Raw genomic sequence first — 16,216 nt, 5'->3', positions numbered from 1 at the left:
GATAAATAGTCTGAAGCACTTGAGAGCTGGGCTCTTTCTCACCAGGAGGGTTCCAGAGGCTGAGAGGCTGCTGCCCTCAGACAGCCCATGGACTGTGTATCTGTTCTAGAGGTCTTAGCGGTGTCAGGGCTGAGGGCCTGGATGCATCTGCTTAGCAGCTGATTGCAGGACCTCACCATAAAGGATCTGGTCTGGAGAAGGACTGGCTCACTCACTGAATCCTAGAATTCCACTCACTTTTCCCACTGTGTGGTCACACTGTTTGCTCATTTTGCAATCATCTGAAATAAGTACCCTCAAATAGTTTTCTTCTGTAGTGCTAGCTAACACTGTACACCCAACGTTGTACTCTCTCAGGGGGTTATTTTTCCCTAGGTGCATTATTTTACCGGGTATTGCGGCTTTCCGATGACGTCACACCCGTGCGGGAACGGCACAGTACAACTAAAGCAACGGCACATGCAAGCATAACGTTGGCACATGCAAATACAGGGATATCTCCTAAACGATGCGGGTTTAGGAGATAACCTTGTTAGCTACAGGTAAGCCTTGATATAGGCTTACCTGTAACATAAAGTTGTAAACAAGGGTTTACAACCACTTTAACCTTTTCAAAAACGCTGTACATTTCTTTTTGAAGTTCATTCTTCCTGGTTTCAAAGCTTCCTGTGTGTACTGTGCAAAGGGAGAATTGTGATGTGTTATGGTGGGCAGGATAAATACATGGTACCCAGCCACGCTCCACCTACATCCATTCATTGCAATTTGTAGCTGGCTATGTGGGTGTTTACAATCCAGAAAGTATCAACCATGAGCTCTGTCCTCCAATGTTCATCACATTGGAGTGCTCTCATGATCTAGTGCCTCTTCCCTAGGCTTCCAGGAAATGTAAATGTTTAGGAAGGAGTTGATGATGTCACACATAATACAGACACTCCTCACTTAATGATCAAGTTCCGTTGTTATAATTAGGATATTGACTGAATTGGTCACGAAAGCAGCCTATACACGGAGCAAATTTATATCCAACAACCACGGTCAGTGTTGACAGGGGAATACCTCCTGCCAGGGCATTGTAAAGCCCTCCCTGCCAGGAGAACAAGTGATTATTGCTAGTGGCTGTATTAGCCGCTAGCAATAATCGCATGCAAAATCTGGCAGGCTGATTGTACCCAAGTTGATCAATCGATCAATTTGGTACATTTAATCTGCCCATAAATGGTTTGAATGTCAGCCAGTTCCTGCTGAACGGGGCAAGATTTGAACCGCCTATGGCTGGCCTTAATAAGGAGCAGCTCCTTTGAGCATACTGGAATAGTAGAGGTTTTGTGTCAACCATATTTATTGTTTAAACGTCACCTTTGCACCATTTATAAAAAATATTGGTATATTTATAAATGTTCATACAGGAGTGCAGTGTTTCTCAACTCCAGTCCTTAAGGTGCCCTAAGGCCCCTTTAACATGTGCAGACCCTATGTCTGCATTTTCATGCATCCGTTTGCGGATGAAAACGGGACATACATTGGACTATGTGATTGCGGGTGTCAGCGGATGAAGATCCGCTGACACCTGTAATCACCCGCCTCCGCAAAGATCCGATTTTGCGGACGGAAGAAAATCCTATTTTTTCTTCCGTCTGCGGATCGGATCGGATGAACACGGACACACGGTCCGTGTTCATCCGATCCCCCCATAGGGGAGAGCGGAGAAAAGACAGGGCGGTCCCTGCACAGTGTGCGGGGACCACCCTGTCAGCCGACGGCTCAGCGGGGATTTTACGGAACGATTCCCGCTGAGCTTACGGACACATGGAGGCGGATCATTACTGATCCACCCTGTGTGAAAGGGCCCTAACAGGTCATGTTTTAAGGAGTTCCCTCAGACAAAACAGCTGTGGTAATTACTAAGGCAGTAAAATTGATCAAACCACCTGTGCAAAATAATGGAAAGCCTGAAAAACATGACCTGTTGGGGCGACCTTGAGGACTGAAGTTGAGAAACACTGCAGTAGTGGACTGTGTACTGCTGTTTTCATGACCAAAATTTTCATACAACATACAATACCGACTAGTCAGAGAGCTGTTCATAAGTCGGAACAGTCATTAAACAGGTAGGTTGTTAAGTGAGGAGTATCTGTAAAAGCCGGTTCACACTGGGGCGACTCAGCCGCCTGACAAGTCGTGTCCCATTCTATTCAATAGAACCGTTCTAATAGGAGCGACGCAAGTCGCTCTGACTTAGAAAAAGGTTCTTGTACGACTTTGGGGGCGACTCGGGGCACTATACAGAAGTCATTTTGCAAGTCGCCTCTAAAGTCGTCTTCAGGACGCCTTGCCGAGTCGCCCCCGAAGTCGTGCCGCCCCAGTGTGAACCGGCTCTAAAATGATGCATTACAAAGTGGTAAGGAGACATTTTGGTAAAAAATAAAATAAAACATGCGTTGTTAATGTGGAAGATGAAAAATAGATAAATGTCAAACGTGCCAGAGATCTTGGAGTTTAGCTTTAAATCCAACAATCATTATTTTCTAAAACGCTGTGGATCACAATCATAATAAAATGAAAACTTTATATAGAGCAGATAATTTTAGACCAGACTGAATCTGTTCATCGTTCATAATTAATGATGAAGTTCTTTTGGATTCATATCTTTAAAGCTTCTAATCATAATTAGGAGTTCAGAAATTGCTCATTATTCTGAAAAATAAGGGCCTTTGTTCATTAATGAATCTGCATTTCCAGGCAACTCCTCACTGAGTATTCTGAATGGGTCATGATATCTGATTAAGGCAGCTATCTTCTTGGCTAACAGGAAAAAATACTTTTGCTACAAACAAGCTGCCAATAGCCGTTTTCTAAGAATGAGGCATTTATCTTTCATCCAAACTTGTTTTCCACTCTTTATTTGAGTTCACTGTACAGTACAAATAGCCAGTGCCAAACACATCCTCACTTTGTTATATGCATAGTGTGCTTCAGTTTGTTAACATCTGAAAACCATTTGTACAGAGCAGTTATCTTTACATAGAGGACATATTTGAAGCCCTGATAGTCATTCAAAGTTTTCCTGACAGCTTTTCTGGATGACTAACTCAAAAGAAAAAAAAAGATGTACTACGATAAAAATTATTACTATATATATATATATATATATATATATATATATATATATATATAGTAATTACATTTCATATACATCATCAGCCTTATACCCTCCTTTGCTTTATTGAGTAGGATGTTTGTCTGAAGTGTTATTGGAGATCTTAGCCTTGTGAAAGTGATCATTATATATATATATATATATATATATATATATATATATATATATATATATATATATATATATATATATGTGTGTATGTATGTATATATATATATATATATATATATATATATATATATATACATATATATATATTATTTTGGTAAGGTTTATGTATGCTCGTTTGCCTTGCAAAGTGAATTTTTACTTGGCTAAGTAAATGACATAAAGCTAAGTGAAATTTCACTTAGCAGAGAATACTAAATAATGTGCTGGGAAAATAAAAAAAAAGTTTGTTTTTGCTTGTACACAAGTGGTAGATCGAATTTAGCTTAAGCTAAGTAAACATTTACTATGTAAAGTGAAAATTCAGTAAGCTTAACCGCTTCAATACAAGGCATTTGCAGCCCCTTCCTGCCCAGACCAATTTTTTGTTTTTAGCGCTGTTGCACTTTGAATGACAATTGCGCGGTCGTGTGACGTGGCTCCCAAACAAAATGTACGTCCTTTTTTTCCCACAAATAGAGCTTCCTTTTGGTGGTATTTGATCACCTCTGCGGTTTTTATTTTTTGCGCTATAAACAAAAGAATAGAGACAATTTTGAAAAAAACACATCATTTTTTGATTTAATAAATATAATTTTTTTTCCTCAGGCCTCGTACAGATGACCCAACATGTCCGATAAAAACGGTCCGCGGACCGTTTTCATCGGACATGTCCGCTGGGATCATTTGGTCTGTTGGCTGTACACCATCAGACCAAATTCCGCGCGGACAGAATACGCGGTGACGACGCGGTGACGATGACGCGGCGACGTGCACGAACCCGGAAGTTCAATGCTTCCGCGCATGCGTCGATTCACTTTGACGAGATGCGCAGGTTCTCGGGCCAGCGGACATGTTCGATGAGTCGTACTGACCATCGGACATGTCCGGCAGACAGGCTTCCAGCGGACATGTTTCTTAGCATGCTAAGAAACAGTTGTCCGCTGGAAACCTGTCCGGTCGGCTGGAAACCTGTCCGGTCGGCTGGAAACCTGTCCGGTCGGCCGGAAAATTGTCCGGTCGGCCCTACACACGAATGAACATGTCTGCTGAAACTGGTCCGACGGACCAGTTTCAGCGGACATGTTCGGTCGTGTGTACGAGGCCTCAGTTTAGACCGATACGTATTCTTCTACATATTTTTGGTAAAAAAATCACAATAAGCGTTTATTGATTGATTTGCACAAAAGTTGTAGCGTCTACAAAATAAGGGATCGATTTATGGCATTTTTATTTTTTACTAGTATTGGCGGCGATCTGCGATTTTTATTGTGACCATGACATTGCGACGGACATATCGGACACTTTTGACATGTTTTTGGGACCATTCACATTTATACAGCCGTTAGTGCTATAAAACTGCACTGATTACTGTGTAAATGTGACTGGCAGGGAAGGGGTTAACACTAGGGGGCGATCAAGGGGGTTAATATGTTCCCTAGTGAGTGATTCTAACTGTAGGGGGAGGGGACTCACAAGGGGAGGAGACCGATGTGTGTTCCTCTGCACTGGGAACACACATCAGTCTCCTCTCCTCTGACAGGACATGGATCTGTGTGTTTACACACACAGATCCATGGTCCTGCTGTGATTGCGGGGAATCGCGGGTACCCGGCGGACAGCGTCCCCTAGCCGCCCGGGAAGCTCAGGACGTCATATGATGTCCACCAAGAGGGAGGGAGGGTTCCCGCCGACGTAATTTTACAATAACTCGGTAGGGAAGGTGTTAAAGAATGAGGTGAAGCTGTGCTGACGTAAATTATTCAATAACGTGCAAGCAAAAATCTGTTTTCCTTGCACAGCATTTAGTATTTTTGAAAAGTGAATTTTAAAGTGGTAGTAAACTCTGTACTACCACTTGTACCTACAGATAAGCCTATAATAAGGCTTACCTGTAGATACTGTGCAAGTTTAGGAGATATTCAGAGTGCATCCAGCCGATGACGTCACCGGCGCATGCGCTCTGAATGTCCAGCTTACAGTACTGGGTTTCAGAGCTCATGCCGGAAACAACGGTTCCCGTGTGCATGCGCAGGAGGGATGTCATCGAACCCCGGCCACTCATGTAGCCGAAAGCCGCAAGCCCAGAAAGAAGACTAGGGGAAGATGTCAGCCCTCTCGGCGCAGGAGGGCTTAGTTCTAAAGTACGTATATCATAATGTGCTAGAATGTGATGCATACTAGCACATTATGACATTGCCTTGCAGGATATTTTTTTTAAGCACCTGCTGTTTACAACCGCTTTAAATTTGCTTCAGCTCATACATTTTGCAAAGTGAGCAGTGGTAAATCAACCCCATTATGTATATATATTAGATTGCAGCATTGAATAAAGCATTGGAAATGGCTGACATCAAAAGTACAGCAATATGTATCAGCCAGATTTCACGTTACTAGAAGTAGTTGACTGAAAAATGAGCCCTGAATAGTTTCCATGAACTACTGTAATTCACAGCGTTGCTGAACCCAAAGTGATCAGTAATTTTTTTAAAGAGGCTGGGAAGTATAGCAAAATGCATAGAAAAATTCATTCAGGCTCTGAACATATCATAGGCCATTGATATGTTCACAAACTAAGCCTAGATCTCACATCTCATTCATTTCTTACAGTTTTTTTTTTTTTTTTAACGATAATTAATGCATAAAGTCCATCAATGTTGGTCATGGGTTCCTTAGTGACTTTATGTAAACCACCACACAAAAACACCAGTTTCTTATCAGACTCTAAGACCCCAGGTTATAGGAGGTCTGTAAAGCGCTCAGTTAGACAAAAGATCAGCTGTGTTCTCATGTATGGACCAGGGACTGGGAACCACAGGCCTTGCCAGCTGGTAACGTGACACAATACCGGCAAAGATATAAATCATATAAGACACATAGGGCCAGATTCTCGTAGATCAGCGTATCTACGAGCGGGGCGTAGCGTATGCCATTAACACTACGCCGCCGCAACTTGGAGCAAGTGCCGTATTCTCCAAGCACTTGCTCCGTAATTTGCGGCGGCGTAGTCTAAATGGCCCGGCGTATCCCCGCGTAAATCAAAGGGGGTGGCTTGTATTTAAATTAAACGCGCCCCCCGTGCCGAACGAACTGCGCATGCGCCGGCCTTAAACGTAGGCCACTGCGCATGCTCCGTAGTACGCCGCAAATACATTGATTGCGACGTGAACGTAATTAACGCACAGCTCTATTCGCGACGAGTTACGTAAACGACGTAAATGACGGAAAAACCTGACGCTGTCTCAACGGCCATACTTAACATGGCATACGGCGGACCGACGTAAGGTTACCCCTCATATAGCAAGGGTAACCTTACGCTTACGGAAACGACATAAACTACGGCGAAGCGGCGCAAAAACGTTCGGGAATCGGCGTATTCGGCTCATTTGCATATGCGACGCTGAAATCTACGTAAAAGCCACCTAGCGGCCAGCGTAGTATTGCATTTAGGATCCGACGGTGTAAGTGACTTACACCAGTCGGATCCTAGCCAAATTCTGGCGTATCCTGTTTTGAGAATACAAAACAATGATACGCCGGCGGGATTTTCGAATTACGCCGGTGTATCTGTAGATACACCGGCGTAATTCTTTTGAGAATCTGGCCCTCAGTCTAAAACTGCAATCATCAGTATGTTTATTCAAAATAAATGTACATTATATAATATAAACAGAGCAGTATTACAATATATATATAGATCTATCTATATAAAAATATAAATAGATCGATCTTTATATATATATATATATATATATATATATATATATATATAATCAATTAAAAATGACATCTGAAATGTAACTTGTTTTGCAGGTGTTTATAACTTCTTCACTTTGATACAATTATCTGATATGATTAGAGCAGGTGCAATGTAAGATTACCAACATGATTTGTTCCAAAACTCTCCAACCTAAGACTGAATAAGGCCACCTGCTCCGGAAAAAGCAAGATAACAAAGTCTACAGGTAAATTTGATTCCCAAACAGCAACTAGGTACAGTTTGATAAATGTTACGGAATGTCTTGCCAAGTCTTTGCATATTTTATGAAAGTTAATCAATATTTCTGATTTGAGGGTGGTTTGTTCCAGGTCATATACAAATGAAGGTCCAGTCTCAGCCTAATGCCCCGTACACACCATCACTTTATGTGATGAAAAAAAATGACGTTTTTAAAAACGTCACTTTAATTGACCGTGTGTGGGGGAAAACGTCGCTTTATGTCTTCTAAAAAACGACCAAAAAAAATTGAAGCATGCTTCAATTTTATGTGTCGTTTTTCAAAACGTCAACTTTTACTTCACAGAAATTGACCGTGTGTAGTAAAAAACGTAGTTTAAAACGACGTTTTTTCACCCGCGCATGCCCAGAAGCTATTTATGAAGCGAGCTTCAATGGAAAAAGTGGTGAGAACGTAACCTCACTTTGCTAGAACATTGTGAGAAAAACGATGGTGTGTAGGCAACTTCGTCTTTGAAAATTGAAGTTTCAAAAACGTCATTTTTTACTTCACAGAAAATGTTTTTTTTTTTTCATCACATAAAGTGATGGTGTGTATGCGGCATTAGGCAGCAAGTCTAAGATTTAAAAACCAACCACTTAGTGTCTATTTTTTTTATCCCTATAGACTTTGTCAAATTCAAGATTTATATTTGCATACATATCATACATGCTATATAATAATTTTGCAAATCTTGAGGTGTAATGGTGACTACAGACTTTTGAGGGTTGTTGGACATGCTTGCATGATCCATCTATCCCTAGACACCATTTGCTTAATGGGCTCATATACATAATATTTTATCTCAGCTGAAAATGTAAGTTTGTGTTAGTGGTGAAGGTAAGAGGTGAGCATTTTTGTCAGACACCGCCGGTGCCACTTATCTCAGCTTCTCTAACCTGCCCAAGTAACTTCTGCCCATTACATCGACCAACCTGCGAGGCCAGGACCCTCCCACGGGCATGAAGATGTAGACAAAAATAGTCGCTGTAATACCCTGCTCATGGTTAGCCTAAAGTGGTTCAAAAGGTAGAAGTTTTTTTTTTAAAGTGTTACTAAACCCACAACAGTAAAATCAGTCTGTATATGCAGTAAATCATGCTTGTTAATCTCACTATAGAACCTAAGGGATTAATCCTCATTGTGTAAAAAGGCTGTTTGATCCTGTCTTCTCTGATCCTCCCCTCCTTCCACTGACTCCTAATAATTTCCTGATAACACAGTCTATGGAGTCAGGCTGCACATGCTCAGTTTGGTGTGTATTGCTAGAGAGGTTTTTTTTTCTTGGGAGGGTGCATATGATCAGTACAAGGGAAATCAGCACCTTCCAAACAGAGGGTCAGGGGTCTTGCAGTCTCATAGGTCAGTCAGAAAACTCCTCCTACAAGCTTTAACCGGGGCTTGGCCGGACACTGATAGAAGTTACAAGACTGCTCTAACTGCTGATAAAAAAAGGTATTTAGCAGTTTATATTTACTAAAATAATTGCATGTCCATGTCCTGTGTACTGTGGGACACCAGATATTGTAAATGCAGGCTCCTGGGTTTAGTAACACTTTAATTCATTTTCTGCATTAAGGTAAAAAATCTTCTGTGATCAGTTCCCCAGCCCCCACTGATACTTACCTGAGCCCAATCTGGATCCAACACTGTGCCCCAGAGCAGCAGCTCTCCCAGCGCTCTTCCTCCTTACTCTACATGGAGGCAGCAGCGGTAGCCATTGGCTCCTGCTGCTGTCAATCACAGCCTGTGAGGAGAGCTCAAGGGTGGGGCTGAGACACGCTCTGGGTGTCAATGGACGCAAGGATCGAGTCCGCACGGGTGCCCCATAGTAAGCAGCTTGCTATTGGGGCACTTGTAAGGGGAAGGAGCCAGTAGCACTATCGGGGGACTCCAGAACAAGAGGATCAGGGTTGCTCTGTGCAAAACCATTGCCTGCAAACTGCCCTAGGTAACACCAAGATGATGCTGAGCCTCCATAACTGAAAGAGCTGAAATCCAATTAAACAAATGAGATGGCCAGAGACAATAAGGTTGTACAAGAGCTAGATAATGTTAGACATGTTCAAGCCAGGATTTGAGATGAGCTTTATCTGACTTGCTGCAGCTTCTAATATACATTGTGAGAAGCTCACAGCATGCTGTAAAATCAGCTTAGCAATTACAGTACAGGACAGGGGGCTGTACAACTGATATATAGCAAGATATAGGTGAGCCTGGAGTTAGGCTTAATAAACTAAAAACACACTAATTTAATACACACAAATTTTAAAACCACTCCAACCCCCACCTCTATCCCAAACAAACACGTACACACTACTGAGCAAAAAACATATGCTGCTGGGAGCCTGACCATAATAAAATATATATGAGGGTGTCACCCACAAATAATGGAAGGTTGTGTTCACTGAAAATACTATACCACAAAATAAAAAAAAGGACACGTCTAACCACCCTGGGGCTACCTCCTCAAAGTTTATTCAATTAATTGAAACGGCATCAAAAAACATTGTCCCTATATTTTAGGGGGGTTTAGTGTACATACTCATCTCTCTCCCAGCTCCTTCAGGGAGGGCTGCATTAGGGCAATTGGGTTGGGGAGGGAAATACTTACTTATGGGGAGATGGGAGTGATGGGAATGCGGGAGGAAGAAGGGGGGGTAGGCTTTTTGTAGAGGCACAATGGGCCAGATTCACAGAAAAAGTACGCCGGAGTATCTGCTGATACTCCGGCGTACTTTCAAATTTGCCGGGTCGTATCTTTATTTGTAATTCACAAACAAAGATACGACGGCATTTGGCTAAGATCCGACAGGCGTACGGCTTCGTACGCCTTTGGATCTTAGGATGCAATACTTCGGCGACTGCTGGGTGGAGTTTGCGTCGTTTTCCGCATCGGGTATGCAAATTAGCTGTTTACGGCGATCCACGAAGGTACGCGCGTTTGTCGCATTCTCTTACGTCGTCGCTAGTCGGTTTTTCCCGTCGTAAAGTTGCACTTGCTATTTAGGTGGTGTAATATTAGACAGCCCATGTTAAAGTATGGCCGTCGTTCCCGCGTCAAATTTCAATTATTATTTTTTTTGCGTAAGACGGGAATACGAAAGGACGTAACGCACGTCGACGTTCAAAAAACATGTCAGGGCGCCGTAATTTCACGCAAAGCACGGCGGGAAATTTCCTAACGGAGCATGCGCAGAATGTTCGGCGCAGGAACACGCCTAATTTAAATGGCACACGCCCCATTTGAATTAGGCGGGCTTGCGCCGGACGGATTTACGTTACGCCGCCGCAAGTTTACAGGCAAGTGCTTTGTGAATCAAGCACTTACACTTAAAACTTGCGGCGGCGTAACGTAAATGACATACAAAACAAAAAACCGCGCCAAGAATAGGTTAATCAAGTCCACTACTAAAAGTAGAAGTAATACGATGGATAAAGTCTATGAGCTCTTAAACAGAGGCCAAAGATGCACTTGATAGTACAAGGACACAGGTTCCATATAGTGTGACACAATGATGTATTGATGGATGTGAATTCCTCCAACACCCGGTGACATGCATGCAGTATGTGACTTCCTCCACCTGAAAATCAAAAGCCTCTTACCAGAAGGTAAGGAATCAAAGCGGATGGCTATAACCCAGCCTCGGCCTTTACTTTCTCCAGGGATCCCAGATCAGGAGTCCGCAGCGTCACAATCGTTAGATAGCAGTCGCTCCAATAAAGGGAGTGTATGGAAAAGAGGACGCATATAGCGTAATACAGTAAAGTAACCAAAATTTATTAAAAAGTAGTCTACTTACAGCAGTATGAATAAAACAGTCAAAATGTTTAAAAGTTGAAAAAGCCGGCCGGCAAACAGGAGCCCTTCCTCCCGAGCGTGGTGACGTCACTGACGCAGCCTCCCGGACGCGTTTCGTCACAAGCTGACGTTCTCAATGGGGGTTCTCAACGTCAGCTTGTGACGAAACGCGTCTGGGAGGCTGCGTCAGTGACGTCACCACGCTCGGGAGGAAGGGCTCCTGTTTGCCGGCCGGCTTTTTCAACTTTTAAACATTTTGACTGTTTTATTCATACTGCTGTAAGTAGACTACTTTTTAATAAATTTTGGTTACTTTACTGTATTACACTATATGCGTCCTCTTTTCCATACACTCCCTTTATTGGAGCGACTGCGATTCAACGATTGTGGCGCTGCGGACTCCTGATCTGGGATCCCTGGAGAAAGTAAAGGCCGAGGCTGGGTTATAGCCATACGCTTTGATTCCTTACCTTCTGGTAAGAGGCTTTTGATTTTCAGGTGGAGGAAGTCACATACTGCATGCATGTCACCGGGTGTTGGAGGAATTCACATCCATCAATACATCATTGTGTCACACTATATGGAACCTGTGTCCTTGTACTATCAAGTGCATCTTTGGCCTCTGTTTAAGAGCTCATAGACTTTATCCATCGTATTACTTCTACTTTTAGTAGTGGACTTGATTAACCTATTCTTGGCGCGGTTTTTTGTTTTTTATGTTTATTTGTGTACTTCACACGATAGCTGCTGCCTTGGTGTTTATTGTGTTGTAGCGCAGTTTTTTTGTTTTTCTTTGTACCGTAAATGACATACGTTACGCCACAGCGCAAGTGCGTGAATCTGGCCCAATGTTTTTGTATGCGGTTTCATTTAATTTAATAAACTTTGAGGAGGTAGCCCTACAGTGGTTAGACGTGCCCTTTTTAAAAAAAAATGTGTTGTTTTTTTGCACACCCTACTATTCAGATTTTTTATCTTCAAACAGTTACAAACTATACAACTTTAAAGGGAAGTGGCCAATTGTTCAGACACACCCCTAGGCAATCAGTATGGTGTGGATTGCCTTCTGGATCATTTTATTTTAAAGTTTCACCTTATATATTTAGGTTTTAATTAACAATTACTGAATTAGGTTACCGTACTTAAGATAATATTATACTTCATCCAAATGTTCAAAGAATCTAGATTTATTCTTAATTAAAAAGAAAAACAAAACTGTAAACTGCAAATAATAATTAGAATTTAAACATGTATAATATTAGTCATAACCAGTGTGCAAAAGTCTTCTGCTTTGGAAGAAAAAATCACCTCTACTCTTAGGTGTTCTATGTATGTAGATGATGCTACATTATGCCTTGATTGAAAAAAAGTTAAGAAACACTGGTTTAAATACCTTGTTACCAAATTAGAAGGCAATTATCATACATGTAAGATACCTACACCTACACTGGTATTTGTCTTATGCACTAGTTGCCTCTGACTTTTGTGACCATCCATTGGAACATTAAGCAAAAAGAATAGAACATATGGTCACCCAAGGACTGTAATGACACGTTTGTGGTTCTTGCTCAGCACCTTTTATTATGTTTCAGACAACATGAGTGTTCAGTATCCTTGACAAATCCTCATATTGGCTAGGCTAATAAGAAGTTTTGGGTATCCCTTTTGGTCCTTGAATGTCCATGAATAGTATCTGTAGTAAGGGGATAATTATCTTGTCATACCGTAAGTATAAAGATAAATCTCAGGTTTTTTCATATTTTTCTGGTGTCATCTAAGGGATTGGATATGACAGAGTTATGAATTAGGACAAACAGTGGCAAATATGTCAGGAAATCAAGGATATCCAGCTTCTTAATGTGACTTAACTGCAGTTGTGCAGCTTCTTCATGCTCTCTGCTTATTCCTCCGACCTTTAACTCAACCAAGAGTTGCTCCACACTGATGCTTTTACTTTCAGCATCAATATTGCATAGAAAAAGTTGCTGAAAGAAAGAATAAAGAGGAAGAAAAAGTGATTTTGTACGGTTTAGAAATATTATGCATTCTTCAAGTTTAAGTGTTAAAATTTACATAAAAGAAACCTACTTTCAGCCAGCTCTGGACCAAGCATTAAGATGTTACAGATCTGCTTATGAATGTGTGTGGCCACATCTGGAAAATGTTGCGCAATATTTGTGCAGCCGTTTATCAAATGCAAATTTTAAATACAAAATACACTTAAATTAATTTTAGTGCACACAAACATGATTGAGTAAATAGATACCAAGATTCAAAATGCTTTAAAGGGGTTATAAAGGTTTGTTTTTTATTTTCTAAATAGGTTCCTTTAAGCTAGTGCATTGTTGGTTCACTTACCTTTTCCTTCCATTTCCCTTCTAAATGTTTTTTTTCTTTATTTTCTTTGTCTGAATTTCTCACTTCCTGTTCCTCCTCAGTAAGCTGTTCTGGCTGACTAACTCCCAGCCAGAACAGCACAGATGATGGGGGCAAGCTTACTGAGGAGGAACAGGAAGTGAGAGATTCAGACAACGAAAAAAACATTTAGAAGGGTAATCAAAGGAAATGGTAAGTGAACCAACAATGCACTAGTTTAAAGGAACCTATTTAGAAAATAAAAAACGAACCTTTACAACCCCTTTAAAAGCCTTTACAGGATATCAGTTAAGCGTTAATCATGAACTATATAAATTCATCAAAAAGAAGCACTAAAGCATAATCCAAATTAATTGACTTGTGTGGATAATCCACAAACAAAGTGATCAAAATATATAAATAATTATATATACAACTTTTTCAGTCCGTGTATTAATAGAATGTGAACAGATGTGAAAAAAAAACTTATTGAAAAATCCAAAAAGATGTGAGAAAATCATGCAGAATCAAAATAAAATTCTTTCACTGTGATTCCGTGATTCCATATGATTCCACAAGTGCCCAACTTCCTGTGTAAAAAAGGTTTTTCTTTAACCACCAAGTGACACTGTTTTAGGGAACCTCTTACCAGATACTGTGGACCATTGGGGTAGAAATGGTCAACTACACTTAATAATTTCCTTTAATCACGATCCTCCAAATATGTATCACATTCCCAATGGGATTTCTCCACCGATATTATGGATATACCAAGAGATAAGAACAATGCATGCCCATAGTGTAATATGTAAACACCACGCTTATATAAAACTTAATAGAAAGTACCATAGGACAATAACTAATGGTACAAGATGATACACATATGTTGTGGGCAGAAAGAGCAAAAGAACTGCAAATAGCGGGTTCAATAAACTCTGCTAAAAAAATCTTCCAAAGCAGCAGGCTGAAATTACTGTACCAAGCTCCAGATTCTGATCGGGGGCGTGCATGTGTGAAGCTGTAACGTCGTAGCCACAGCCAACATGTTTAGTCAGAGAGACAATATTGTTAGGGGATTAAATTATGATTTAGTCCTGCTTATTGATGAATTTATATTTTCTATGTTTTGCTATTGGTGTCACGATTGCACAGGTAGCTGCTTTATCTCACAGGTTTTAAAGTTGCTAAAGTTATTGCTCTCACTCTGACATTCATAGCAATACCTCACATGTGGGGTGCAATCACCGTTTACATATGCATGGTGGACCTAACTGTGCATTTGAATTTGCATGTTGCATGGGGGGACAGAGGTGCTTTTCCTTTTTTTATTTTTGAAATGTTTTTTTTTTTTTTATTATTGGGCAGGTGGCAGGTACTCTTTATGGAGACATCAGAGACCTATTGGACCCCTAATGTTTCCTGTGTCCTGCAAAGCAACTAACGGAGCACAGACAATGCTTGGTTAGATGCTTCCCTGGCTGTAACAGGCTGAAGCCGGATCTGGGATCATTCATCACAGAGGAGATCGGGGCCATGTGTGTCCCATTCAGGAGAAGACACTTTGAATTCCCTTCAATTCCTGTTCTGGTAGCTTTAAAGTCTAGGTGGTTTCTATCTTAAGGCATTCCCTGCATTAGGCTAAAAACCACCCCCCTACTTGTCGTCGTCGTCCCCCCCCCCCCCCCCCCCCACACACACACACTTCACACAATCCAGCACTGTCCCCTCCAGCTGCCCCACTCTCCTCTCTTCCTGGATTAACAGGCTGCACTGAGAGCAGTGGAGCCCATAGGCTCCGGCTGCCATCAGTCAAATCTTGTGGGGCGAGAGCAAGGAACATGCCTGGAATGGCATAATGTAATTATGGGTGCACACAGCCTGGTTTGGAAGCGTGCCCGCACGCATGCCCCCATACAACTTATGGTGGCACTCAGAAGAGAAGAGGAGTGGAGTGTGCCAGTGGGGGACACCCAAAAAGAGGCAAGGGATTGCTCTATGCAATATTGTTGCACAGAGCAGATAAGCATATCATTTTTTTATCTTAATAAAAAATAATAAAAAATATTAATCAACATTTTTTTACTGATCATCACTTTAAGAAGTATAGAGAGAATGATTCTCATTAAGAAACTCTTGCAGGAGTGGTGGCCAAAGGTTGGCTTTTTTTTCCTCGAGTAGGGATAGGGTGTGCAATGAGGAAGGTATCAAAAGCAGAACATATAAAGTTCAAATGTAATATAAATTCTGATAGTATAAAGAGTTAATGCGTTTCGGAGGTTCAAAGGGTCCCCATTCCTCATGACTTGCACAAAGCATGTACTGATCTAATAGAATTGGAAGGATCCTGAGGGATTTATTTGTACGATAGCTTTAGTTGCCTGATTAAAATGATTGTAAACGACCACCTTGTAAAACAACCCATTCAGTTTAAATTTGGAATAAAAGGCAAAACATTTTGTTTAGATATAAAAGAGCATTATACATAGCTTTTTCTCCCATTTTTTATAAGTGATCACATTCCCCCTGTTCTCAGCTGCATATGAGCTGGGGGGAGGAGAAGCAGCAGCACATTGAGCTTCCCAGTGAATGGATATGCAGGAGGGGTGTCAAAACAGGCCTGATCATTGGAGGAGAGCAGGCTGAGTTACCAGCATAGCTAGAGAACTGACCACAGTTTGTTCTCCTGTTTAGTGTGGTAAGTTATTATTAGAAAATTTTAGGATTTCACACAGGAAGCAATACAAAGAAAACTGG

General features: G+C 41.3%; 1 protein-coding gene across 1 annotated transcript in view; it reads right to left on the bottom strand.

Annotated features, from left to right (window-relative positions):
* Positions 1–12,668: 12,668 nt before the first annotated feature.
* Positions 12,669–16,216, bottom strand: part of LOC120932123 — a 103,927-nt gene continuing 100,379 nt past the window's right edge. Inside the window, exon 6 of the mRNA XM_040344279.1 lies at positions 12,669–13,092. Coding sequence (XP_040200213.1) covers positions 12,862–13,092 — 231 coding nt within the window. The 3' untranslated portion in view covers positions 12,669–12,861. The remainder of the gene's footprint in view (positions 13,093–16,216) is intronic.

Source organism: Rana temporaria, chromosome 3 (genome assembly GCF_905171775.1).
Source record: "Rana temporaria chromosome 3, aRanTem1.1, whole genome shotgun sequence".
NCBI classification, from domain to species: domain Eukaryota; kingdom Metazoa; phylum Chordata; class Amphibia; order Anura; family Ranidae; genus Rana; species Rana temporaria.
Note: the sequence above shows the minus strand (reverse complement) of the source record. Positions and strands in the feature narration are given on the sequence as shown.